At 42.4% G+C, this 26,570-nt stretch overlaps 1 protein-coding gene across 2 annotated transcripts in view; it reads right to left on the bottom strand.

The window, feature by feature from the left end:
- tacc2 (transforming, acidic coiled-coil containing protein 2) overlaps positions 1-26,570 on the bottom strand; it is a 50,139-nt gene that overhangs the window by 21,165 nt on the left and 2,404 nt on the right. Inside the window, exons 1-6 of one of the 2 annotated variants that reach the window (XM_038737185.1) lie at positions 23,220-23,760; positions 20,495-20,739; positions 19,245-19,352; positions 10,875-17,132; positions 9,441-10,109; positions 4,771-5,058 (exon numbers count right to left, since the gene is read on the bottom strand). In XM_038737185.1, coding sequence (XP_038593113.1) covers positions 4,771-5,058; positions 9,441-10,109; positions 10,875-17,132; positions 19,245-19,282 — 7,253 coding nt within the window. In that variant the 5' untranslated portion in view covers positions 19,283-19,352; positions 20,495-20,739; positions 23,220-23,760. Of the gene's footprint in view, positions 1-4,770; positions 5,059-9,440; positions 10,110-10,874; positions 17,133-19,244; positions 19,356-20,494; positions 20,740-23,219; positions 23,761-26,570 lie in introns of those variants that run through there. The other variant, XM_038737184.1, reaches the window with a different exon arrangement.

Raw genomic sequence — 26,570 nt, 5'->3', positions numbered from 1 at the left:
AAAAGGCCAGAATGAAATGGGCAATCTTCAGTTTCCCTGCACAATGTAGAACACAAAACCCGGTGTTCATGTTCAACCTAACGGCACATTTGAAAAGGGGAGTGTTTGTATGTAAACATGAAGTCCATTAACTGATGTTCACAAAGAATATTGATGCAAATCTAGTCTCGGATGGGCCTGTCGGTCGATGTTTCACAGCCCGAGGGGACAAGTAAAAATACTGCCCACTCACAACTCCCAACATAGACCCCTACTAAAGCAAAAATATTGATTGCTACAGCCATCCAGACCCTCATACCAAATGTATCTAGGGCAGCAAAGCATTTATGTGTGATGTACAAGTTCCTATTCTATTGAATGACTGACATAAACATCCTCTCTGTGTTGCTACTTTAAGAGTCTGGCCTGCAGTTGCAACTGTAGACTGAAGAAAATGAACAAATAAAAAATTCAACAAACTCAGGCACTGGAAGATACAGCTGTGGCAGTTTTTACTGAAAGATTCATAACGGCGAATAAGAGGAATCAGGGTCACCATAGGCCATATGCTTCTAAGTAGACTGTGATGTGAAGGTGCATTTTTTTTAAAAGCAACTGAAGACAAGCTTTTAGTTAGACGAGGGTTTTTTATGGTTTTTGTTCTATGTTTTCCATTTCTCTTAAAATTTTCTTATGCATTTCATTTTACTTTGTTGTTTTGTATTGCATTTTATTGTGAAGCACTTTGTGATTTTTATCTGTGAAAGGTGCTATGCAAATAAACTTTACAACTTACTTACAGAGCAGTTTGTGGTTTCATAGACGTGGGTTAAAGCTTAAAGGGAGATCTTTTTACTTCAGAGCATAGCAGTAGAAACCTACGTACCTGTGAAATAGGTTTTGGTTGTGATAGAACCACTAGAATTAAATATGATAAGTGTGACTTAAGATGTTAGCTTTCAAATGGGAGATGTTGGCAACTTGTCACCAAAAGCATAATATGAATCTTTAGAAGCGTTTGTGTTGTGATTGTCAAGCCAGTAAAAGTGTGTACCTTACTCACAGGTAAACAATTAACAATAACAATTGCCACAGGCTCAAATTAAACAAGAAAAACAAACAATATTAATTAATAATATTGATATAATGATAATTTGGCACAGAAAAACTCCACTGTATAGTTGATCAGAATAAAAACTGAATGATTCATAAAAAATACAGCATATATAGAGTTTCTGATGAGCAACAGCAAATAGCATACAATAACAGTCCTGAAGCTAAACTGTAAATGTGGTTCTATTTCTGTAAGTAAAAAATTGTTATAAATAGAAGATAGACTTTGCAGTAAAACATGAAATAGCTGCTGCCATACGTTAAGTCAAACATCACTGATAACACAGTTTTCAAGTGAGTCATTAACTCCAAAAGCAGCTCTATAAGTGACATGCAGATGTGTTCTGGGGAATCCTGGTTTTGTGACAGGACGCTGATCTGCTACTCTGATCCTTCTGCTAAACAGGAGCTGATCAGGCAGGATAAGAGCCAGGAGCTTTCTCTCTCATGTGCCAAGAAAAGGCTGCATTGCTCCCATAAACAATCACTCGTGGAATTAATTTCCTGAGGTTGTGTCTACAAAACATGCACTCTCAAGCCTTATAATATGTGTGCATTTACAGAATATCTTCTTACAGAATATTTTGAGATTTAGAGGCATTCCCCCTCTGTGTATCATTAAAATAAATGACAAAAGCAATCAGTGGAGGGATCAGGGCACTTTAATGGGAAACATCAAAAAGAAAGACCCAGTGAAACAGAAGCTTAGATACCCTTCGACTCATTATCTGAACTGCAGACATATGTTGTGGTCGCATAAGATAAGAGAGGAGAATACAAACAAAGATACAAAAGGTAAATGAGGTTTGTTGGCCGGTAAAATGCAGTGCTTTATATCAGGCTTTCTCTACAGTCTCAAATAGTAGAAAGAGCATTAAAATAATCAAATTAAGTAGACAGGTGAGGACTTTATTGGTTTGGTGGTTTTCAGGGCAATCCAGAAAAAAAATAAAAATAAAACAAGGCACTCCTCACATTTTAGCTGTCAGGGACTGCCTTCACGGCAGAACGCATATGTATAAAATGTGTGAGAGCCACTGATAGATTAGTTATTTTGAATACTTTCTTTTCACTGGAGGATTTAATTATTACTCATGCAACTCTCAATGAATCATTCAGGAAGATGCATATCACATTATGTTTGTTTTTGGATGACTAACATTAATCAAATGGTGACGGCTAATTTTTAGTTGGCGGAAGCAGGTTCAAGGCCTTGGCCTGGCAAGCATTTGCCCAGCTGAAGTCCCTTTGAGCAAGATAATAAATGTAGCCGCTCCAAGGGTTTGCTTTATCCCCGTAGGGATTGATACATCATCACTTTTTTACCAGTGAAGATTGTATGTTTTGGTGTCTTTTGCATTGCATATGACCTTCATACTCAAATGTACTAGATTAAAGGTATAGTTTATTACATATGTTGACATGGTCACCTCTATGTGTCTGCAAGCAAACAGAACAATTTGTGGCATCCAATCAAAATATTCAGCTGCTGGTTCTCCACTCCTCTCCACTGCTACCTAATAGTACTGTCAGATATCATAAATAATATAACAACACCAGCCTAGCCTTGTCAAAATTCTGGTCTTCTCTGAGCAAGGGAGGTGTTTAGAAAGCCAAATAGTATCATAAGCAAACATGTATAAATCTACACAGAAAAGAGAATAATATTTTTTAAATTCAACAACCAATACATAGTGGGATACATGAGAGCTGGAGTGTCGTCCCTGTGTTAGTTTCATATACCTGCAGCTTTCTGACAACAGAGTGCAGACGCCGGCTGGCAAGACACCATGAACAGAGGGCTCTGTAAAGGGAAACACCCTCTGCTGGTTGTAAATAAAAGTGCACCACTCTGAAAGTGGCTGAGTCATTCCCTGCCATAAAGTAAAGTCTATGATATATATTGCAAAGCCAAGAAGGACTGCAGAGGAATTTCAAGCATTATCAGTGAGGAAACTGTAATAATAGATAAATAATGAGGAGCACTTAAATGTAATCAGCATCAGTGTTATGAATGAAAACCATTGTGTTCTAGCAGCTTAATGCCGTGAGTAGGGTGCTACACAAGCAGCTCAAATAGCAAGAAATCAGCCACAATACATCAAGTGGTTATGATGTGGCAGGTTGTGCTATGTAAAAAATCCTGGTGTGTAACTGCTCTATTTTATCCTGTACTGTTGAAAAGATCCACATATAATGACGATGCTTTTCCTATAGCCACCATTACATTAACAAGCCACAATTATACAGTATACATTTGAGTTTCCATGACCACTGAGTTCATTCATTTGCAAATCCTGTTTCCTATGAGTTCATGTGGTAGACGTACATAGCAATGCTAATGTGTAATTTTATGAGGTGGCAAAACGGGGGAAGCTGAAATCGCAGATGAGACAGTTATTCTGGATTTCCCTTGGCAATAATGAAAATGTGGTGTATGTGATGTATGTATATATGGCGAGGGCTGTCAGAATTATATTTCACAGTTCCTTATAGTAATAATTAAACATATAAGGAAATATGCTTATTTACCTTCTTGGCAAGAGTTGAAATCATCGATACAACTTGTTATGGCAGAAAATTGTGTCCTCTTACATTTAATCTTTTATGTATGATCTAATATTATATTATTATTATTACTATTCTTGTTTTGGCTTATAGATTATGTGTTGTGTTTTTTATCCTTAACCTTTCCTCTCCTATACTCCTTATGTTAGTCCATCCACATTTACTAAGGTTTAGAGCTGTGAGATAGTTTTGGTGTTTTCCTCTCTTGTTGTTCCTCTCCTCTCCTGGAGTTCATTCAAGGCCAAGAGAGGATCTCTGTTCCCCAAAACATAGAGACCTAGACTGTGTTTAAGTACTTCTCTGTTTTTTCTCTTTTGTTAAATAAATTATTCAAAGTAAACAGTTGGTTGTAACTCAATTCTTTGCTCAACCCCTCACCAGGAATATCATTTCTACGACACCATTCTCATGTCTGCATGGTAAATATGTAGCAAGAGCCAGCAGGTGGTTAGCTGAGCTTAGCACAAAGGCTGGAAATGGGGGAAACAGCTAGCTACCAACAGCTTTAAAACTGTTGGTTTTAAAGCTGTTGCCATTGTTTGCCATTTTACAGGGGATTAATGTGTCATGTTATTTCTTGGCCAGGAACAGTTGTCAGGCAACAAATGAAGACTCCAGGAAGTGCAACCTGCCAAGAAATAGTCCCTGCCTGGCTACATATTTACTGTGTAAACGTGAGAATGGTATCTATCTTACCAGCTTATACTCCTCAAGAAAGAGAATAAGTATGTTTCCCAAAACGTCAACCTATTCCTTTAAAATAGAACAAGGAAACAGCACAGATGACTACATTTTCATGAGTTTCTCTCTCAGTTCAGGAGCTCTGAGAATCGACATCTACAAGGTAATTCAGTGTGCCAGATGTCAATTTAATGCTGTGATTTGACCTCAACTGAACTGAATTGGCTGAAAGGATAAGTGCATGACTAAAGGGACTAGTGTCAGCACTGGACAAATCTACTGTAAGGTCTTAAAAACGAAGCACAGCGGAGGCACAACTGACACACATTCACATCACATTCACAACAACAAATGAGCACTTCATAATGAATTTCACAGTGATATGACCTAATGAACAGGTTCAGGAACAGTGACAAGCAGATATCATACCTTAAAGGGGGGTGGCAGGGTGCAGAAGCAGGACAGTGATCCTCCCACTGGTAAATAGAAGGCACAGAAGGGGAGGCAGGGGCTGGAGGAGGAGGAGGAAGATGGGGTGATGCAGGTGGGGTTGGTAGAGCTACAGGTGTGTGCCTCTCCGGGGGTGTGGGAGGAGGAGTGGGGAACTCTGTGGTGTCGTGGAGGTGAGGAGGGAGGGGAGGCAGGAAGTGGTAGTTGGAGGTAGGAAGTGGGGGAGAGGCAGGGGCACCTCTTTCTGCCTGCTCAGCACGGGAGGGCCTGCAGGGGAGGAAGGCAAAACATCAACAGACAGGCCGAAACAAGAAGGCCCAAATACGGCAGTTCAGAAAGAGGACACACTCCACTTTCCTCTATACAAGTGAACCATGATGGGAACTTACCTCAAAGAAGAGAAAGATGGAGCACTGTGCTCTGTACTGTCACCTAAACCTAACAGTGACTTGAAAAAGAAAAAACTCACTCCAACCATCCTAAGAGTGCTTTGTCATTTAAATTACATGGAACTGAAAATGTTACTCGTCTCATCAGTCCCCTTACATGATAGTCCATGTTTCTCTTGCTTGCTCTACATGCCCTCTGCAGTGAAGTAGCCTGTTGGAGGGTGTCTGGCTCTGTCATCATCGGCCACCTGGTGGAGTGGATTTGGCCCTGATCCAGGCCCGTCTTATCAGCGGTGGTAGGCTCTCTAATCTGAGGCTATGCAAAGGGCGGTCATGCAGCTGTTCCCCACCAGGGGCATGCCTCCTGTTGGGCTCTAAAAATACCCCAGAAGCTTCTTCTGCAGAATAGAGCTTCACAGTGCCTCCATCAACTAAAGCATATTTACAGTACTCAAGCATCTGTCAGCTGAGCTGCACTTTCCAAACGTTTCTTCCAGTTAATTTCAGACTGAAACTGAGCTCTGTTATTCTCCATCTCCCTCTCCAGTAAAGTCAGAACTTAATAACATTTAATGAGGGCGTGTGCTTTTCTTAAGGGTGAAGCAAGTTACAGTTTACATCTAATGCAGGTCTGGTTCCTATCATTCCATAATAAAAGTACATGGTTTTCTAATTAATTCAGGGTGGTTGCATGAAGCAGAAACAGACAATTCCAGATATGAATTTTTATTTGGTCCCATTCCTCTCATTACAAATCCTCAGTCGTAGACTTACACCAGCAGGCCAAACCTATACATATGTCAGCATCTGTGGCCAACTTGGCACATGCAGCCTGGAAATAGAAACAACCAAGTCACAACATGGTCCGAGCAAATTGTCAAGACTCACTGCTGCCTCCAAAGATGGACACAAACTGCTGTGGAGCAGATAAATCAGGCTAATAGAGAAGAGACAATATGCAGAAAATAAGATTACCCTGGACACTGGGGAAGTGTGAACTATTTACTGGTTCAGTGTGTGTGGAGATAATGTCAGCTGTCCCACTCAGGTTAACAGCTGGAGCTTTTCCAACTTGGACCCTTTTTCAAGATATGATGTGTGTGAGCTAGCAGAGGCTGCATTACCATATCCAGATGCAACACATTAAAGCAGCAACACTTCATGCCATTGTAGTTTTACTGTTGGCATTAACACCCGGAGGCTTTCCAGTAAGTTTTTTTTTTTTATTATTGTTGGTAATTCAGCAGTGTGCAGGGTGTTACTCAAGGACACCTTTTTTGAAAACGCCAGTCCAGATTTTACAAGACCAGCCCAGGGGTACGTAGTAGTCATTTTCTATCACAGTCCAGACAACAGACCTGATTCTCTAACCTTCACTTTCATGACTGAGTATTAAAAAAACAAAAGGGACTTTGCCTGTACTGTTCAAGCCATACACATTTAGTGTAATCTACGGGGAAACAGCTGGATGCATAAGACAGGCAGTCCAGGCAGGGTGTAATGATAAACAGAGTCATATACAAAACCAGCTGAAGGTACTAAAAAAGTGGGTCTTTTTAATACTCTAATGATAGGAGGTCAATTCCTGCAGCAAGCAGCTAGCACTGTACTGAGATACACACACACACGCACACACGCGTATTGTAAATCAAAGAACAAAACGTATATTTTGTAAACTCATACTTCATAAATAACCCACTAATTCTCTTCTGCCACTACTGAGATTAAGTTATCATTTAAAGGCAGTTTAGTGTGGTTGAATAAATGACAGACATGATATTATCCACTTCACTTGTTCCAGCAAAGTCATATGAACACCACAATCACCATGGTAACTAGTCCATTTACAGTACAATGTGGGCTCTAGCACATCCATGGCTGAGAAACATCCTACGTAACAAAGCTAAACAGTCATTCCCATGGAGTTTCATGAGAGAAAAACGATTTACAAAAGATGTTTTTATTCATACTAGTTGTATAACCTTTTCAAAAAAAGATCTTTTTATGCCGTATGTCATACAGCAAGTCAGTCCGTGGCCAATTTTAATCATTTGTGGTCATTTTAAAAGGCTAACAATGCCAACAAGATTTTTAGAAACCTCACAGTTAGTTAGTAGCAATAGTTGGTTTCACTACTACTGACATTTCTCGCAAACCGTTAATGAGGCAGTCTCCACATCAAGTAGGGGACGGGAGCACAATATACCGTAACAACAATATTTTTTGAAGTACATTTCACAACTTTGTTCCTTTTTTTCCGCCTTCTGTCCCCTCGTCTTTCTATTTGTCCCTCCCCTCCGCCTCCATCTGGTGAGGTCAGCAGAGGCAGAGTGTAATTAGCACTAGTTACCTACTGACCATCTGCTGCATCCACCTGGAGGGACTTAAACACAAACACCTACTGTCGACGCACACACAGAAAAATAGGGCAGCTACTTCTTGTCAACTCACCCAGATTTCAGCCACGGAGGAATCCATCCCACAACTTCAGAGCTAACGACAGTAAGGGATGGAAATGACTTCTACCTAGCGCTTGCTGCACTCCAAAACACCACAGCCAATAACTGCACATCCCAGTCCTCCTCTCCTGTGTCTGGGACTCTGACTGACTCTGTCATACACACTCACGTCGAAGCACATGCTCAAGTGTTTCTCTGAACTCTGGCTTTTGTTCCACTCTGTCTGGTCTGTGCAAATGACTTCAGTGGGGCTGAGTGCCTGCCCAAATTCCTCCCACTACAGGCTTCAGTTCACAAAGCCGCACAGACTGAGCAGGACTGACAGCTAGGACAGCCTCTGGGGCGGGGAAACAACCACATGTACACACACACACACACATCATTGACCATGCAGTAACATTTCTGTTTCTGGCACACATGCAAGTGTAATTGTATCTACTGATGAAACCTATAGTGGAAATAGCAGTGTCACTCCACTCTCCTACTCAGAACAAACCTTTATGTCTCCCAACAGCAGTGATGGGACAAGTGTTGTGACTGACAGGCGGCAAGTGCTACTCTGGCATGTGGGATAGCTTCTGGGCATGCAGCAAATGGAAGGAGAAGAGTCAAAAGAGAGTGACAAAATTGAGAGATAACTGAGGAAGCTGAGAAAAGCTAATGCTCAGAGAAAAGAAAAGAAATCATCAGCAATGATTTTATTTTAAAATTAAAATATCCCAAGACATTAATCACATAGTAAATACTGGAAAAGCATTACTTTTACAACACATACTTAGATGTGCAATGCACACTCTAGTGACATATAAGGTTCTGCAGTAAAAGAATGACATAAATGGAAAGTTAGGCTAGCTCCAGCTATTAAAATACTTCAGTAAATACTGACTGTCCACATAGAGGTCGAACTGAGCGAGACGCTGGTTTACTATGTGTATCTAACTTGGTCAGGAGTCTTAAAAACATAAAGGGTTCACTGCTATTACATCAACTAGGTCAAATCTGTGAGACTCCTTCTTATTCGTCCAATCAGACACTGTTAAACCGCTGCAGACAGCAACAACCTACCAGCCCTCGAGGTGTCTGAAGGCCAAACAAAGCCACCAAGGGGACTCTGAAAGTGCATGGAAATCCATTTTGAATGTGTGACAGGCAGAGCTGCTGAGCTGTAAAGCACATGTCCCCCTGAGATTCCCCCTTTTACAAACAGGATAGCTGCAATAAAATGTCTCTGACACATCACTATAATGGAAATGTTATGATAGGTTTTAGGAAAACTATCAGGACTAAAAAGGTCATATACAAATCATTCTGATGTCTGGTTTCCTGTTGAAAAAACAGTCAACCACAAAATTACCAGTGTTCCCAAAAACCTGCTGTTCTTAATGGTAAAACGCTATAATCCTTAGATTTTAGTGGATTGAGGATTACAAGGACATATTTTTTTTAAAGTCCAGACTCTGACTGAGCTCTGAGAGAGAGAACAGTACCATGGCAGCAGCCTTATATGGAAACACTACTTCACAGTTTACTTGAACTGGTAAAGTAGAATTTCACTGGAAACTGTAGCCATCAGTTCATATCCTAGACCATACAACACAGACACAGGATCTGGCATGTGCATTAAACAGCAAGAGCAGTGGGAAATGTGATTCTTCGCTGTTGTCATTGTTTCAACATACAGGTCACAGTCGTGAAAACAACATTTTAAAAAAACAGATTTTAAGATGTAACAAATCTCACTGTCAAAACTCTCACTGTGATTGATTATACATTAACCTTGTGATTTTACAAAGACACTCACCCACTGTCCTGTAGCTCCTCAGCAGGATCCTGGACTGTTTCTGTCACTGCAGGTTCCTCAGCAGGCACTTTAAATGGCTCACACGGTGGGATAGCCCCAGGTTTCTCCACTAGCTCCTCTGGCTGCTCACTGATCAGCTCCTTCTCTGGTTCTGGGGGCTCTGTTGTCGTCTTTGGTTGTTCTGGTTCTTCATTTTTCGTTAGTACTGGGAACTCTAATTCATTCTTTGTTGGTTCCTGGACCTCTACTGTGCTTTTTATTGGTTCTAGGAGCTCAGCTGGCTCCTCTACTATTTCTGGAGAGGTTAATGGCCCCCTTATTGGTTCTGGAAACTCTTCTGGAGGCCCTTCTTCTTTCTTGGTTGGTTCTGAGAGCTCTAATTTCTTTGTTTCTTCTGGGAGCTCTACATTTGTGCTCTGTGTTGATCCGGAAAGCTCTGCTGTCTGATGTGTTGGCTCTGGAAGCTCTTCTGTCTGATGTGTTGGTTCTGGGAGCTCTGATGTCTTCTTTAAAGGTTCAGGCTTAGTCAAAAGATCTAGAGGTGGGATTTCAGTTGTCTCCTCTGCTGCTTGCTCCAGTTGTGGGATCTCCTCTTGTCTCAGAAGAGCAGTTATCTCCTCAGTTGGAGTAAGAAACTCTAGTTGAGGAGACTCCAGAGATGGGAGGGGTCTGGAAAAACAATGCAAGAGAAGAGGGGGTTGGGATATTTGTTGTTTAGTTTACAGCACATGCCCAAAGAATGACTGACAAATGACAAATGGGTGTGTTTGTGTGGGTATGAGGGCATGTGTCCCTACAAGAGTGTGTGCGTTTGACAGTAGGTATATGTGTTGTTGTTGCATTATGTTGAGCAGTGTGTTTTGTGTGAGAAAAGGCTCATTCTTGCCCTGGAGAGCAGGGACGATGTCACAGCTGATGTCATCCTTTGACTATAAAGAGCTGCATTACTTCCATTAGACTTCAACAGGCACAGTCATCTGACCCGAGCTCGAGTCAATACAAAGTGCTGCTCTGTGTTTACCTCCTCATTCATATTCATTGTCACACTGCTCTCTGCAATATCACTCCAAACACTAAACAGGGTGTTACTGGAACGATAAGTTGGAAAAAAGCAGAAATTTATGAATACTAAACTATTGAGAACACTGATTTACAACCGATGGAGATATTCATATAAATGATAATATTCTAGTCAATATATAATTCTTTAGTAGTGGTTCTGATTGGTGTGGCTGGTGACACGCAAATCCAAAGCAGACTACACATGTGTCTTTCTCTCTGTGTCTCTGTGATGTGCTTGAGCAGATGCTATGTGAGAACATGCTATTTTGTGTAACACATTAAGTGGGAGCCCACGATGACCTCGGCTAACCTTGTAGACACATGTAAACACAAAGTTTACCATTTCAAACACACACATGCTCTTGTGTTTACCTTGAGGTCTCCCCTGTGTTCTCTTGTTTACTCTGAGAATGGGATGCAGCTTCTTTTAGAGCTTTGATCCAGTTTGTGTCTGGTTCTGGGGCTGCTAGACCAGGAGCAGGACTCTCTGACACATCAGTGGCCTCTGTATTCACAGACACTTGTTCAACAGGAGAGATGCAGGCAGGGGCTTTTTCATGTGGTCTTCCTTCACACTGGGAAGCGGCAATAAAGGGGTTTACCTGGGTATCATCTTGGGGCTTTGACAAGTGATCGTGTGGTTCCTCTGACTGGGCAGGGGCTGCAAGTGGGGTCAGTGCAAAACCTTCCGAGCACTTTGATGAAACAGCAGATGGGACTGTGATAACATCAGGAGTTATTTTATCTGTTATATCATTGTAATTTTCTGTTTCCTTAGAAAGAACAATGCTCCCCTCAGAGTGACAAGCAGTAGTCTCGGTGCTGCTGTGAGACACCCCACATTGTCCCTTCCCCTGGTTGCTAGCTTTCTCTTTATCCAAAGCTGCTTTATCTTCTTTTGTGATCTCGTCTACATCAGGGCCTTTTATGGCTGTTTGTGCTACTGGGCTGCTTTGTGCGGCTGAGGTTATATTGGAGCTTTGTAGCTCAAGAGGCCTGCACACTGTATCCTGAATTTCACCCTCCTCAATTTCACTACTGTCGCTTTTCACAGCAGTGGCAGCACTGAAATCCTTTCCCACAGTTTCTGGTTGCCCAACAGGATCTGGCAGAGAACTGAATATTTCTGTATGAATTGCTTCAGCCTGGCCCGCACTTGGAATAACTTCTGTATGAATGTCGTGACTATCTGTGCTGACCTTAGATGAAACAGAGATTCGGAGAGGTGAAGTCCCATGTTCTCGTGATGGAGACTCAACAGACACAGCAGTGTTCTTTGAGTTCCCATGTTGGTCCTGACAGGCAGCTGATAGATCGCTTTTTTGCTGACCTTTGCCACCCAGATCGCTCACAAACTCAGCATCCGGCATTAAATCTGTATCTGACCCAGCTACCCCTAACCTGAGGCTTTTATTCTCGTCCATCCCCTGTCCTGTCTCACCTACATGTGAGCAAGCTGTTACTATCGCTATGTCAGCTGAGGCATTTCTCTCAGCAGCCCTTCCACTCTCATTTAAATCACTGGCAAGGTGAGATGGCACATAAACCGTGTCAACCCCTGGTCCAGCTTGCACTCCCTCTCCCTCGCCCCTCTCTAGACCTGTCACTTGTTCATTGCCACTGCTGCCATCACCTGTCAACTCATCCCTGCTCCCTGAATGACACAAACTCCCAACAGGGCTGTCTCCTTCCTCTGCTACCCCCGGAACCAGTGCTTGGGTCTGCCTGACCTGACTGTTAGTCTTTTCTCCCCCCTCTACACAGCCACCTGACAGGTCCTGTGTCGGATGTCTGGGTCGCAGACTCTGCTGCTGTTGCTCCTGTTGCTGTGCAAAACAGTTTGGATCTGGTGCAGACTGTGATTGGCCAAGAGCTGCAATCAAATCTGGTGCCGTGTTCATGTCAGAGCTGTGTTTCAGTGTTGCTGCAGGAGTTTGGCACAAGCTCTGGTCATAAACAGTCTGAGGTTCACTACAAGACTCTACCTCAGCACTTAGCTTGTCCTCAGATGACACTGCAGGTTTGTCGGGAAATGAACAAGAAGTCTCTGTCTGGCTTTTAGATGCAATGCCACTCTTCCTTTCTCCTTCCTTTATATCCCTAATTGGTGATTCAGTCTTTTGTTTTTTATGTGTATGTGGTGGCTGCAGGTCTCCAATTTCCTTCACAGCCTCTTTATCTGGCTCACTCTGTTGTGGTGTTGTGCCTTTCTTTCCTGTATGCAGCTTCCTGCTATCTGCTGTTTCCTTTTGATTATCCATTGTTGCCTCTTCACCTTGTTTCTTTTCCTCTTCAAACAACATGGATGTCTGTTGTTCTCCCATTTTGTGTTTCTCTTTCATATTGTCTTGTTTAATTTCATCATAAGTGTCCTTGGTAGGCAGGTCAGAGCTGAGTGGGCAGCTGACATTAATGAGGTCTTCCTTAATGGACGCTTCACAAATAACAGGTTTAATGCCGCTAGAGTCTGGCTCAGTGTGAGATAAAGAAATTACATTACCGAAACCACCATTTGCCAGTACACCCACTGCAACAGGAGGCTGAGTTGGAGGAGAAATATTTAGCTCTTGTGAAAATGGAATACTGACATGATTCATCGCAAAATTCCCAAGTTCAGCGAAAGACTCCATAGCATCATTTCTATCCTCCAGTTTCGGACAAGTCTCATCTGCTTTAACACTGACATCACCATGCGTCAGACTCTGTGCTAAAGACATTTGTGTCATTTCTCTGCTCTTGTTGCCATCCACTTCTCCAAAGACGTAGGTGCTGTCACCATCAGCACTGCAGTTATCCGTCTGCTCAGGGAGAGAGATTTCACAGTCGGTAATGAACTCCAAGTGACTCAACATTGGTCCAGGAGGCCGCAGTAAAAAAGTAGGATTACTGGCACATCGCTCGATAACAGGAACTGACTGGTCAGAGGCTGTCACATCTGAAGTCACTGATTCATCCTTTGTCAGATCAGCAGAATGAAATGTGGACTTAGGCCCTTCACTATCCTTCATGGAAGGTGTTTGATCTAATTGGATAGAAGGATGAGAATTGCTGTCACTAGGCTTTTTCTGAAGATATTCTTTGCAGGTCAAGTTCAGAGTTTCAGGTTTTAAGCTTGGGTCAAGGTCAGAAGAGAGCTGCCCAACAGGTAACTCAGTGGAGACCTCACTTAAAGGCGTGCAAGTAACATCATCAGCTAGAGGTACAGAACATGAGGACAGAGGATATTGGTTGCCTTTTGTTTCTTCAAGAATTACAGTAGCATCACTTATTAAAGGTGACGCCTGGTGATGACCAGCCTTGAGTGAGCCCTGAGACTCAGCATGTAACTTAGATATATCTTTCTCCTTCGACAAACATAGAGTTACAGCACCCTTCTCTGTTTCTGCCTGTAATTGCTTTGTCTCCTTTTCTGACACCTGCTCGACTATTAGATCGTTGGCCTGATTCTTCTTGGTAGGACATGGAAGCTGATTTAAGCAGGCCTCAGTCACAGACTGTAAGTCCACAGTGTTTGTGTCCAAGTTGTTATTATCTAATTGATCTATGTTAATGATCTCCTTGGTATCTTTAATCCCCATATCTCCTTTATCTAACTGGACAACCTTCGGTGGCTTTGTTAAGACAGCTGAGCTCCCTATTGCTTGTTCATCCTTGGTAGGAGCTGCATTCGTAGGGATTTTTGGTGTCTTCGAGCTGAGGGACTCTGGGAAGGTGTAGCTGGCCTCCACAACAGGATGGTGCAGACTCTCGTGTACAGTCAGTGGGGGCAAAGAGGCGCAGTCCATAGCCGACATGTTCCTGAGAGCCACAGAGGAATTGTCCTCTTGTTTCACTGTGTCCGCAAAGTGAACTCTGTTGCGTCCAATGCTGTCACACATGTAAACACCCACTCCAGAAATAGCAGGACTACCACTATTTCTCTTGGTCTGTGCTTGGAACTCAGCTGCACCGTCGCCTGCTCTGGCTTCTCTTGTGCTACTTTCAGGTTGGACCTGTTGATTGTTGCTCTCTTGTTGCTCGACTGGGATTTGTTGTGCAGCAGTGGTCAAGGGCTGAGGTGAGATTAAAGACAGGAAGACTTGGCTGTAGTTTCTCTCTGTCTCCGTGACAGACGGCTCCTCACAAATGTGTCCCAAAGACAGTGCTTCCTCTGAAATCAAATTCTGTTTGAGATCAGCGCTTACCCCTCCGTTTGTATTGCTGGAGCTCTGTTCAGGGTGAGTGGGGAGAAGGGAAATTGCTGCACCAAGCTGCTCCTGGCAGAGTTGAGAGAGATGGTCCTTTCCAGAGCTGATGCTCTCAATGATGGTAGCAATCGGCTCCCTCCAGCACTGTGACTTCAGCTGTGACTCGGCAACATCGGTGGGCGGACACGTCTCAGTCCCAGCTGATGACACCCCACTAGCAGAGCCTTCTGGCTGGCTGAATGAACTGTGCTCTCTAGCTAGCCCTCCTTTCTCTCCCACATCCTCTCCTCCTCCTTCTCCTCCTCCCTTTTCTGCTCCCACCAATCCCGCAGCACTGTGATCCTGACAATCAGGACCGGTTAGTAGCCCAAGGGGAGAAGTATTGACATAGGCTTCTAACCGGCGTGGCTCCTTTTCTCTGTCTCCCTCTTCAGCGAATGATGAGATCTCTGTGTCTGCACTGCGAATGGTTGTCTCTCTCGGTCCCTTCATTTCAGTCTCAGCCAAGTTGTGTGGCATTTTGCTGGTGTAGCTTTCCTCAGATGCAGCCTGTCCCTCTTTGGCTGAGAATGCAAGTGAGCATTTTCCCTGTGAACAAATTAATGCGAGCTGAGGAAGGCTGCCCAGGAGTCCTTCTTTCTCTCCGTCTGCGGAGCTGATGCACTTTACTATTCCTCCCAAATCTTTCTCTCCTACTGCTTTCTCACTCTCTGCGATTGCTAAAGCAGCCACTCTCTCCAGTGAATCACGCCTCACGCTTTCTCCCTCTCCCTTGCTTTCTATCACTTCTGGCAATGTGGGTGTTGTCAGTGGCAACGCAGCAACCACCACTAAAGCCTCTTCAAGGGCACTCTCCTCGCCACTCTCTCCCCCACAAGTTCGGCTGTTGGAGAGTGGGCTCCGATTCTCCTGTGTGACTATCGCTGCTTCTTCTGTGGTAACTATAGCCTCCTGTGTTTGTGCATCTGACCTCTTATCAGCAGAAGCGGCTGGATTGATAACTGTAGTTTGGACATATGTCATGGTTGTATTTTGGTTGTTGATGGCACCTCCGGTTGCATGTTGCGCCCGCTGTGGGCTTTCATCTGAGCTGTGATTCATGCCACATGGGGCATCTGAAAGGTTGTGGTAATCTGACTGATGAGGCCACTGTGAAAGAGCCTGGCTGGACACAGGTGAAGAGGCTGAGTCAGTAAGATGATCCTGCATGCTATGAGAGGATGATAGTCCAGGGCTGGGGCTGGGCTTTCCCCCAGGACTCAGCTGCTGCCGGTAGTCAAACCCATTATCAGGCTGTTCCCCATAAATCACAGTCTGAGTGTCTGCCTGTGACACTGATTGTACATTTGCCATTGAGTCTGTGTGATTTCCTGTGTGAAGTGACACAGCCTGTAAATCATTTTCAGGTTGTACTATTGTCTTTGCTTTCTGTTCGTTCTTCTCCATCTTTTTCTTTTTCCTTTGTTTCTTTTTTTCTTTCTTCTTTGCATTTTTGTCTTTCTCTGCCTGTTTGTTGCTTGGTGAATTCATCCTTTTGTCTGTTTTTGACTCCTCATCCCCCTCAGTGTGATTGTTTGCTCCTGGGTGTGTCTCTGACTGCATCTCTGATAATGCATCTTTATTCTTTAAATGAAGAGAACTGCCCTCCAATGTTTCATTAACTGAATCATCTTTCTTTCCAACTATACAAACATTAATACTGGACTCATCACTATAATTTTCTTCATTTATGTCTACAATCTTTGTTATTGCCTCTTTGCCTTCCTCTCTAATCACTGTCTTACAATCCAAAGTGCCATTTTCTTCAGTGGCTGCAGTAGAATCAACACGTTCGTCTCTTAAATCATCTCTCTGCTCAGTGAATGCAACATCTTTTGTGGTTTCTTTAAATAAATCTGTTGCTGTTTCTAATTGTGCATGTGGGAGTGTTTCCATCTGTTCATGTATCTCTGTTTCTTTTTCTGGCTTAATGTCTGGACATTTATCCAGGCTCTGTGTTGCTTTTATTTCACTCTCTGCTGCCCCAGCACTATTCTCAGTGCCCAGTATGTAATTCCTGAAACTAAACACATCTGTATCCTTATGACTGTGTGCTGCCTCACTATTTCCGTGTGTACTCTTGTTGCCATGGCCCACGTTGCTATGTCCTGGCTGGACTACGATTGGAGGCAGAGAGGATGACTCATCTGACTTTTTAACCATCACTTGTCCAGTTTTCTTCCCTACATCATTAACCGTCTTAGGCGTGGTGCTGGGGAGCTCTGTGGAAGTAAGCATGCCCAGGGAGGCCATCTGTTCTTCACATTCCTGCAAGGCCTCTTGGAATTCCTGGTCTAGGAGCAAGGATGGGGGAGGGGTCAGGGGTGGGACATCCGGGTAAGGTGTGGCAGCGGGATGAGGTGAAGGCTGGGCATCTGTGAGAACTGGGTCGCTTTCATGAGGCCTGAGACGAGGGTAGGGTGACAGAGTTAAGAGTCTGGACTGGCAGGCAGACAGCTGGTCATTCCACGATGCCACAGAGCGCTGCTATTGGCAGAAGCCCATGCTCAGACACTGCACTCTGCGATATGCACACACAACACACAACTGTACTCAGAATGCCTAGGCTGAAATGTACTCTCAGCTGTTTATAAACATATGGTTGTTAATTAACATGCAGGTCTGTTCATACACACCACATTACGCTAAGCTACACCTATATACTTTCTCTGTGCCCAGCAACAAGCGTCAAATCTAATTTTCCTATTTCCTATTTTGATGTGAATGTCTGTCAAATTGTACTAAAAACCACCAAACAATAACAAGTAGTTTCACATAATTTGATTGGTTAATGATGTATTGGTATGCCTTATATTTCATTAAGTATGAACCTAGTACTTGCAGCATGAATGTAACAATAATAGTTGTAGCAGCTACTAAGAATTGTAGAGGCATCCATATACTGTTCAATAGTAATCACCATGAAAGGCCTTTATTCCAGCCAGGATGTTGTGTACTGTGTTTATGTATCTAGAGCAATATTTTTTATTCCATTATCCTGACTAATGAATACTCTATTGGTTCATTCTAAAATATTATTTTTATTTAAAGGATAGTGATTATTAAACATAAATGTAAATGTTACACAATCCATGACATGTCAATAATTACTGCCTTATTATTACTCCCTTAGGAAAAAAGGGATGGTAATAAATCATGACACAAGATAACCAACATGCTCATACTCATACGCACCAAAACAAATGCTGCCTCATAATATAATAAAATGGAATCAAAGCAGTGGCGTTGCCCTGCAAAACACTCCCTGAAGTACACAGCTAGCATCACAATGTTAGAGTGCTTGGAATTAATGCATTTTAATATTTAGGCTTTGTGCCATTCAGTTGTAAATGCTGACTCACTGCTAAGCCTTTAGCCGGTAGTACAGGAAAATGCTGTGGGAGCATCTTAATCTTTAAGCCCCACTGAGTGTATAAGTCCACCATCATTATATAGTTAGAGTCATACTCTAATACATGCAGCAACAACTACGACAGAAGTCATTATTTCATGTCCATATAGAAATAAATAAAGTGAGAAATCACGTCACTATGTGTCACTGGATATGATTGGTTAATACAGTCTCACATGATTGCTGCATAAAGGCTCCATAATCACCTTGTAAACACAACCTCTGCCCTGACAACATGTTACTCACTCACCTCACTAACCTGCTGGTCAAGCCTGTATCTATCTCACTTGGCATTCCCTACTAAAAGGCGGGACAGCAATATAGACTAAACTTTTTACAGCTAGGCAATAAGGTGCTTCTCACATCGCATTTTTACAAGTATAGGTCATGTTACTCTGCAGTGTTTGGCTTAAAAACCAGGAACTTTATCTATTTTTACCTGCCTTTTCACCAGTTTGAGTGGGAGATACTATATTAATGAATCATTAGGTAATGATTAAATGATTAACGCTGAACCAGAAGTGTGGCACAATAACTCATTCATTAGTAATTACTTAATTATTACTTACTATTTTTGTGCTCCCCGAAGTAAAGTGACACATCCTACTGAGTGGTTAAGTAGTCACTCATTTCTGCATGATTATCTGACCATTAGGTACTCTGTTTGTGCCCTCCAAAGTAAAGTAAAGCATCATCACACAAAACTAACAAGTAGATACTTTTAGAAGCAATTAGTTCCTGTGTTCTCTTTTTAAATGCATAGTTTTACACATTCACACAAAGCTATAATAATTATACTGCTGCAATGAGTCCGGTAGTCAGAATACATTAATTAGTGCAATTAACCTGAGCAGTTAGCCAAAAAGCTGAATGCCAGGCAACACTTGAAAGAACATAATGTCAGTCTGCAGATAATTTAGCACACAAATCAAACAACCACACCTCAAGTCAAGTCAGACAACATGCCAACAGTGATGCCCATCACACTCAGTTGATCATCCTGTCATCTTTTTGTAACACTCCATGCTTTTTATCATCCTCTGCTGACCACACTCCCACGGCAGATGCCCTGCTATCCCCCATCATGCTGACTCTATGTGTTACCTTGTATCTAGAACCACCAGTGGTCGACTGACTTCCATGTGATGCCGCAGGCCCGCCAGCAGGGGGTTCACCTGCTCACATTTCCTCTCACCTGAGCTATTCTGAGTTCTGCTAACACAAACCCACACCACACACATACACAGACACAGGTACACAGACATGCCCATATGTAACAAGTAAGTTCCAGATTAACTTTGACCTTGACTGAACAACTGGTACAAATCTGTTCCTTTTCTCACATAAATCAAGTAATGTGAATATCCAATATATTATTATACAGTAATGCAATAATAATATCATACTTCATTTATCACGAACCGGCATCTTTACCTGTGTAAACTATACTATAATGTTTCACCTTAGAAAATTACCTTGGAAATATAAACATTTTGATCAAAGCAAAGTTAAGACATTTGAATGCCTGTTGCAATGTATTGGTGACATCTCCATGAACATGTGTAGAATACAGATGGATGAATGGTTTTCAGATTGAAAAAACTGCAGACATATGGGACTTAAGGGAATGGGTCTGTATGATTGGGACATTTTGCAACTCAAAACCCCTACTTGGTTTCAAGTCATAAAAGTATTTCTCTATAGCATTAAATGTTTTACTGAAAAGACAAATAAAGGTTCTGTGGGAAAACACCTCTAGAGTTTAGCATTTAAAAAAAAAATCTGCTTATCTGCTCCATCAGAACTGTCTGGGTGTGGTTTGATTGATGACGCTGGCAAAATAAGCAAACAACCTCACAACTGTCATCACATTTTGATTCAAATGTTGCTCAAATGTATCCGATGTTGCCACTTTAAACCAGTGAGAAAAGCAAGGACAAAAATAGGGATTTCTCATGTGACATCACCAAACAGTTCTAACTAAAGAAGAAACGTGTTCAATGCTCACAATAATAGTTATAACTACACAGTGTATTTGGTATTTTGTACAGCCAAGTTATGCATATCTAACATAGAGAATGTATGGCGAATACCTATTGCTTTTACTCCTCCCCTTGTTTATGTTTTCATGTAAACAAGGAATGCAACTGTTAACTGTATTGTGACTGCTGTTATTAACATGATTCACATTTCCTCAGAACTGTACAAGCCAAACAAGAACTTGTCTTTCTTCTTTTTGTGATATCCACTTACAATCAAGTTTTATCTTAACATTACAAAAACTGCTTTGTTGGTAATTACCTGCGTAATTGTGTATATATGCATACATGTTTGCATGTAACCCCTCAACTTACCCCAGTGAGGACTCCCAGATGTTGAGCTCACTGCTGAAGTCTAAACTGGGCAGCAGGTCATGAGGAAACTCAAGCTCCTCCTTGTCGTCCTGGTCTCCAACTGCACCTCTGCTCTCTTCCACTCCAGTGATGACTGCGACGTCTGGGAGCCCTGGTTGAGACAGCAGGTTCTGCTGGCTGGAGGAGGCTTCAGTCAGCAGTGTTCTGTCGTCCCTCTGGGTCAAACTCTCAGCATGAGCTTCCGCCTGTGGGACCATGAAATAAAAGCGTAATAAGCATGCTGGAGCCTCTGCTGCACTGTACAGAGTGTGTACTTAAACAAGTGTGAGCACGTTGCAAGCGAACATGGGAACACCTACAGATTCAACGCTCAAAGCCAAGCATCACAAACAAATCCACCCAAACAAAAACGTCCACCCATGTGTTACATGTGTTACATGTGTTAAACCTAAAAGTGTTGTTTGTATAATGCATAGGTCACAATGACAAGAGTATTGTCTTTCTCTCAAACACCTTATCTTTATTTTCTTTTACTATTACTGAGATCAAAGGATTATTTCAAGCGTTATAGCCTCAAATTTAAGTCAGGTTCAGTGCGCAGGCCTCTGCAGCTCTATTTACACTGTGCTTTTGAGCATCACATACCTACTGTCCTGAAAGAAACAAACTTCAATTTAGTGTATGGTCATTACAGTCTGGTGTTTTCCCACTTACAAACCTCTCACAAGGAAGTCTGCAATAATTATTTTCATATAAAAAAAATTGTTTACCTAGCGTGCAAGACTTATCATTACAGACAAACCAGTCATGCTGGACTGTGACATGCATATTCAAACATGTAGTTTGATCATTGACTACAGTAGATCATTTAGATGACACTTTAAGTCTTAAATTCTTTCCTTTATCTTGACTTAATAATTAGGAAGTCACTTGAGCTCAGTCATTTTCTGAAACAACAGGAAAAGATTTAATTTAAAATGTGACTTTATCTGGCTTACAATACATGGAGCACTTGGCCTTGGCTGTTTTTCCTTTCTGTCTGTCCAACCACAGCCACACACCACAACACTTGCCGGCTGCGGCATCATGTTGCAGCAACACTGCCATCGCAACACACAACGCTCAAATGTGAGCTAGTGCGTGATGGAATTTCTCCCACATAGACTGCCTCAGTTTACAGAAGGGAAAGTTTCCCTTATTTCACCCACCCAGATGTGAACTGAGATGTGCAGGTGCAGGCAAACAAACATGCAAAGACACATGTAAACATGTGATGATATAACGCGGCCTTTTAATGTTCAGTATGTGTGGAATATGTGCAGCGTGTGCATGAGAGAGAGAGAGAGAGTTCCTATTTTTAGCGAATTAGGAGGTGATTTGATATAATGGTGTGAGCACAGAAGTGACTGTGGAAACTCATTGCTGAGATTCAGAATTGACTTGAATCATTCATTCTTTATGAAGCAGTAGTAGATGCACTGACTAACATGAGGAACAAGAGGAAACAAGAGGAAATGACAATTAATTTCATTCTGTTTTTGGAGACTGTTATACACTTGCATTACTGTTTTTATATATTTTACTCATTTCAGTTATAATAACATTAATCAATTGCATTACATTGCATTACAAAACAAATGTCCTCCTTAAAAATGGACTACAAAATGCCACCTCTAGCTCTAGTTTCACCTCTGTGGTGTACTTACCGGATGCTGATACTGGAGACAGATTAACAAGTAAAGAAAGCTATGTGTGTGTAGTGGGGAGGCTGTGAGGCATTAGCCTCACCTGTGTCACCACTACAAAGACCCTCCTTTGTGTGACACATTCAGCACAGATGGAGGATCTCTCTGCTTTGTTGCTCACATATAGACAAGAATTTAAAAAAAAAGTCTTGACTGAACTGGGTCTTTAAAACTGTCAAGAATGTTGGCCAGTAATGTAGCTTCTCTCTTCACATCAGTGTATTCAAAGATCAAGCCATATTAAGTTATTTTTAAAAGTACTAATTTAGGCTAGTCCTGCAAAACATAAAACATTAAAGGCTGTCACTCTGAGTGCCTGTGATCCCCCTACTGTTGTTATTTCCTGTATTAATGTTAGCTCATAAGATAAAAAAAAACAAAACAAAACATTCTTCCACACCTTAACAGGCAGGCATGCAGACATGAACACAGTTTCATCATGAGATGGCTGTATGTTTACGTGTCTAGGAGTTTCCTGTTTCCTGCATGAACTCTTACACCTTGTCATGTCAAGTGTCAAGACTAGCTAAGTAGACACGGACTACCCCCCCCCCCCCCCCAGGGAATAAAACCCCAGGTGGCACAGCATGTCCAATTTTACAGCCACGACTCATTCACCATATTATTGGCCATTGGTGTCATTGTGCGAAGATGTGGAAGCTCAGTGAGGTGGAAAAAGTACAGCCCATGCTTCAGCTAGTTTGAGCCGCACACAGAAAGCACTGTCTGTTATTAATTAACCCACGAGAACAAAACAGAAAACAAGCTGAGGTTGCCTGGAGACTGCAACTTGTCTTTCTGTTAAATTAAATGGGACAGTGCCCATGTGCTAACACAACTTTATTGTTTACAACAGTCATGTGTAACATGTCCGCTCTTTCTATCTTGGTTACTATCCTGTGTAAAATAGTACACCTCTCTCCTGTCATTATACACAGCCTAAAAGTTTCACCCCACGATCTCTATTGTGTTGCACTTACCGATGCTCCTCCACTGGGCTGAAGGTGACTCTATAGTGCAGTGCAGCTCCTCTGCTGCCCCTCTACCTTGCTCACTGTACAGACAGCCTCTGCAGGGCTCTGTGTTTTGGAGCGGGCAGAGGACGACACAAACATGCTGCAACACATGCTGCTGACGCTCCCTCTCCTCTTTTGCACTGACTCAGCTAACTTCCTCCTCCTCCTCCTCCTCCTCCTCTCTTATCCACAGTCCTGTCCTCTTTTCTGTTGCTGCTGTCGCCCGTGTTAAATTTCCATGAGTCTCCCCCTGCTCTTGCAGTGTGTGTGTGTGTGTGTGTGTGTGTTGTCTGGAAACACTACACTACCACGCACTGACAAACACAGTGCTTGCTGCTGAGACTTGACTGGGCTGGCCAAAGGGAAGTGCAGCAATTTCTCCTCCCCCTCTACTGTAAACTCTTTCTATTCCCTCCTCCTCCTCTGTCTCCCTTCCCTCTTTTCTTTCTCCCGTCCTTCCCTGTCCTACTCTGCCCGGGCCTCCTCCTCCCTGCTTGTCTTGCTGCTGTGTGTTCTGGCTGATTGCGCTGACAGACTGATAGTGCCTCTGCAGGTGAATGCTGGGAATTAGAAAAAGGGTCGGGCCTACAGTGACCACCTGAGGGAGGCTCAGGTTACACCCCAAGGAACTTTGGTTACATAACACATGGGCACATTATAAAAGCGCCTGCTTTATGCAGCTTTGACCTCTCAGTGTTGCTGAGGTGTGCCATCATCACTGCCATCATCACTGTCATCATCAGTGCACATGGACATGACAGCACCTTTTCCTTGACACTTAATTAACCCCCTCCCCCCAACACCCTGTGTTCCTTTTGACTGTCTCTCTTGGTCTAAGAAACACAAAAACATAACATCTGTCCATACACTGAATGTCTTCAGCTGGTTAGTATTTTCTCCTGTGGCAGATTTTTACTGGATATTGAGCCAATCGCAATGTAAGTGAGATCTTCCTTATTTATACAGTCTCAGACATGGTACAAATACACAAGTTACAGTCACAAGGAATAACAAGAAGTATTTTCCAATGTCATGCGCATTTCACAATGATTTTAAAAGGAATACAAATGAACCACATCTAACTGGCTCATCGCAGCACACCTTTAGCCTATAGCCAAACAAATGTGTCTCCTGATGTGACATAAATGTGGAAGGTAAGAGGCTTAAAATCTATGTGTCACTTTAAAAGTAAGAACTTAAGTAAGATTGCTTTGCGTTTCATGATGAAGTTCTAATAGACAGGCACAGCTGATTACTTGAGTCTTATTAACAAAAAATAAACTCCCCACCAGCACTATAGGTTGCCCCTTTTTAAGTTAAGATACTTTTTGATTTCGAGTTTCAAAATATCAGAAACAAGCAAGGAGGGAATTTGGGAGACTATTTTTAGTGTTTACTTTAAAAAGATGCATAGAATATCTCACCCACCAGTTTATATTCTCTAAGACTTTCATACACACTCTCACTCTCTCACACACACACACACAAATTTTGTACCTGTGTGGTGTCCTTTATATTTTCCTGAGGTGGAAACAGAACAACATTTTCTGGAGTGCCCTCTTCTGACTGTAATAGGGAATGAACAGTTCAACAAGACATTTTTAAGGGGCATACCTCGCAGTAGTGGTATGCGCACAAAGAAAACAAATCACCCTTGTTTTCTGTGGTCCAGTGTACATGGTTTGTAGAGTCTATAACTCATGAGACAAACGTTTACCTTAATCCTATTAGGATAATCCAGAATTCCACTGCTGAAGTCTTCCAGTCACATGTGGAAATAACTGTTTTTCTATAGCTGTCTTTTTTTTTTTTTGCTTTGTGTAAATTTCTGTTACAAAGTACACAATTACAACAAAAAATGGATTCCTAAAAAAAATGAACTGCTCTACATGCACATTGGAGGCATACATACAGTAATGGCCCTCCAACCATCACGGGAATGATGGAAATAAGATGCAAGAAAGCAAGCTGGGTGTGTAGCGGTAAACACAGATCGTGGCCCATTTTAAGATTCATGGCATACACATCTAATATTTATCTTTATCTTTGCTTTACACCGGTTAACCAAAAAATAAAATACAGCGTGTCATCTGAAAACTTATTAGTCAAGCCTAAATTAAGCATGGGGGTGTCCACAAACTCTCCAGCTCCATGCACATCCCATGTGTTTTACTGAAGCCACCAGTTAGTAATCATGTGAGTAAGTGTTAGTTTTGTTAGTCCTCCGTGCACGAAAGAGTTTAAGCTATGTGCAGCAGCACGGGGGGAGCAAGTAGCAGTCCCAGCCATCCGATGCCAGCAAGCTTGCCCTTACCAACGCCGGTTGTACAGTTGTGCTGCTCTCGTTCCCCATGGTTCAGCCAGCTGTGGGCCCACAACTGCCCAAACCAACAGCCTCTCACATCTGCTGACTGAAAGACACCAGCACAGAAGAACCATCAGCTATTCCCAGAGAGATATCGAGCAGACAGGGGACCTGTGACCCCTCAGTGGTCACAGACTCATGCTCCACAGGATTAGAGGTCTCTGGTACGAGGTTGAACAAGCAGGGAGGGAGAATGGTAAGTGTGTGTGTGCGTTGTTTTAGAGATTAGGAACCTGTGATGCAAGACCTCCCTCCCAGACCAAAGTGCAGGTTTAACCTCTGCTGATGTGGGCTTAAAAGTAGGAACATCATCGTCTAGAATAGCCATCTTGTAATTATAAAAGTTGATTGTAGGGATTGCTTTAAGGGTACAAATTCAATTCCTGCTGCAGCAAATTACTATACCACCAGACCCCCCCTCTGGTCAAAATGACCTCAAACAAATGGCATAGCCTCCTAGAATAAAAACATCTTCACATGCTGTCTGTCACTACGTGCTTACTGACACAATGACTGAGGATGGGTAATCTCGTAAAGTAAATGTGGTAAATCACAGATTGTGGTGTCTCTTGGCTGGCTGCAGTGTATTAAAATGATCCAGGAGCATCTCTAATCCAGTTTGTCACCACCATATAAACAGAATATTTTAGAAAGACATACAGAAACACAGGTTATATCCCTTTCATAACTTGATCAAACATTCTCTGATCATCCTTCTTTTTCTCATAAGAACATGTCTATGTTGTATGAGTTGCTGCTAAGTGGTAAACACACAGAAATGTTGTTTGTGCATTCCTCATATGACTGCAGGGACTGTACGGTAGCTCTGTGTGTAGTAAGAAAGCACTGACCTGAATATGTAAGGCTTTATAAATAGAGATCTGTCCTGTCCACTGCTGTTAGACTTTATTCCAGTTTTGTGCACAATTTGTCACCCACACTTAATTTCC

Source organism: Micropterus salmoides, unplaced genomic scaffold (genome assembly GCF_014851395.1).
Source record: "Micropterus salmoides isolate LMB-PRFRI ecotype aquatic unplaced genomic scaffold, ASM1485139v1 Ms_hic_scaffold_22, whole genome shotgun sequence".
Lineage (NCBI taxonomy): Eukaryota > Metazoa > Chordata > Actinopteri > Centrarchiformes > Centrarchidae > Micropterus > Micropterus salmoides.
This window is presented reverse-complemented; position numbering and strand designations above follow the sequence as displayed.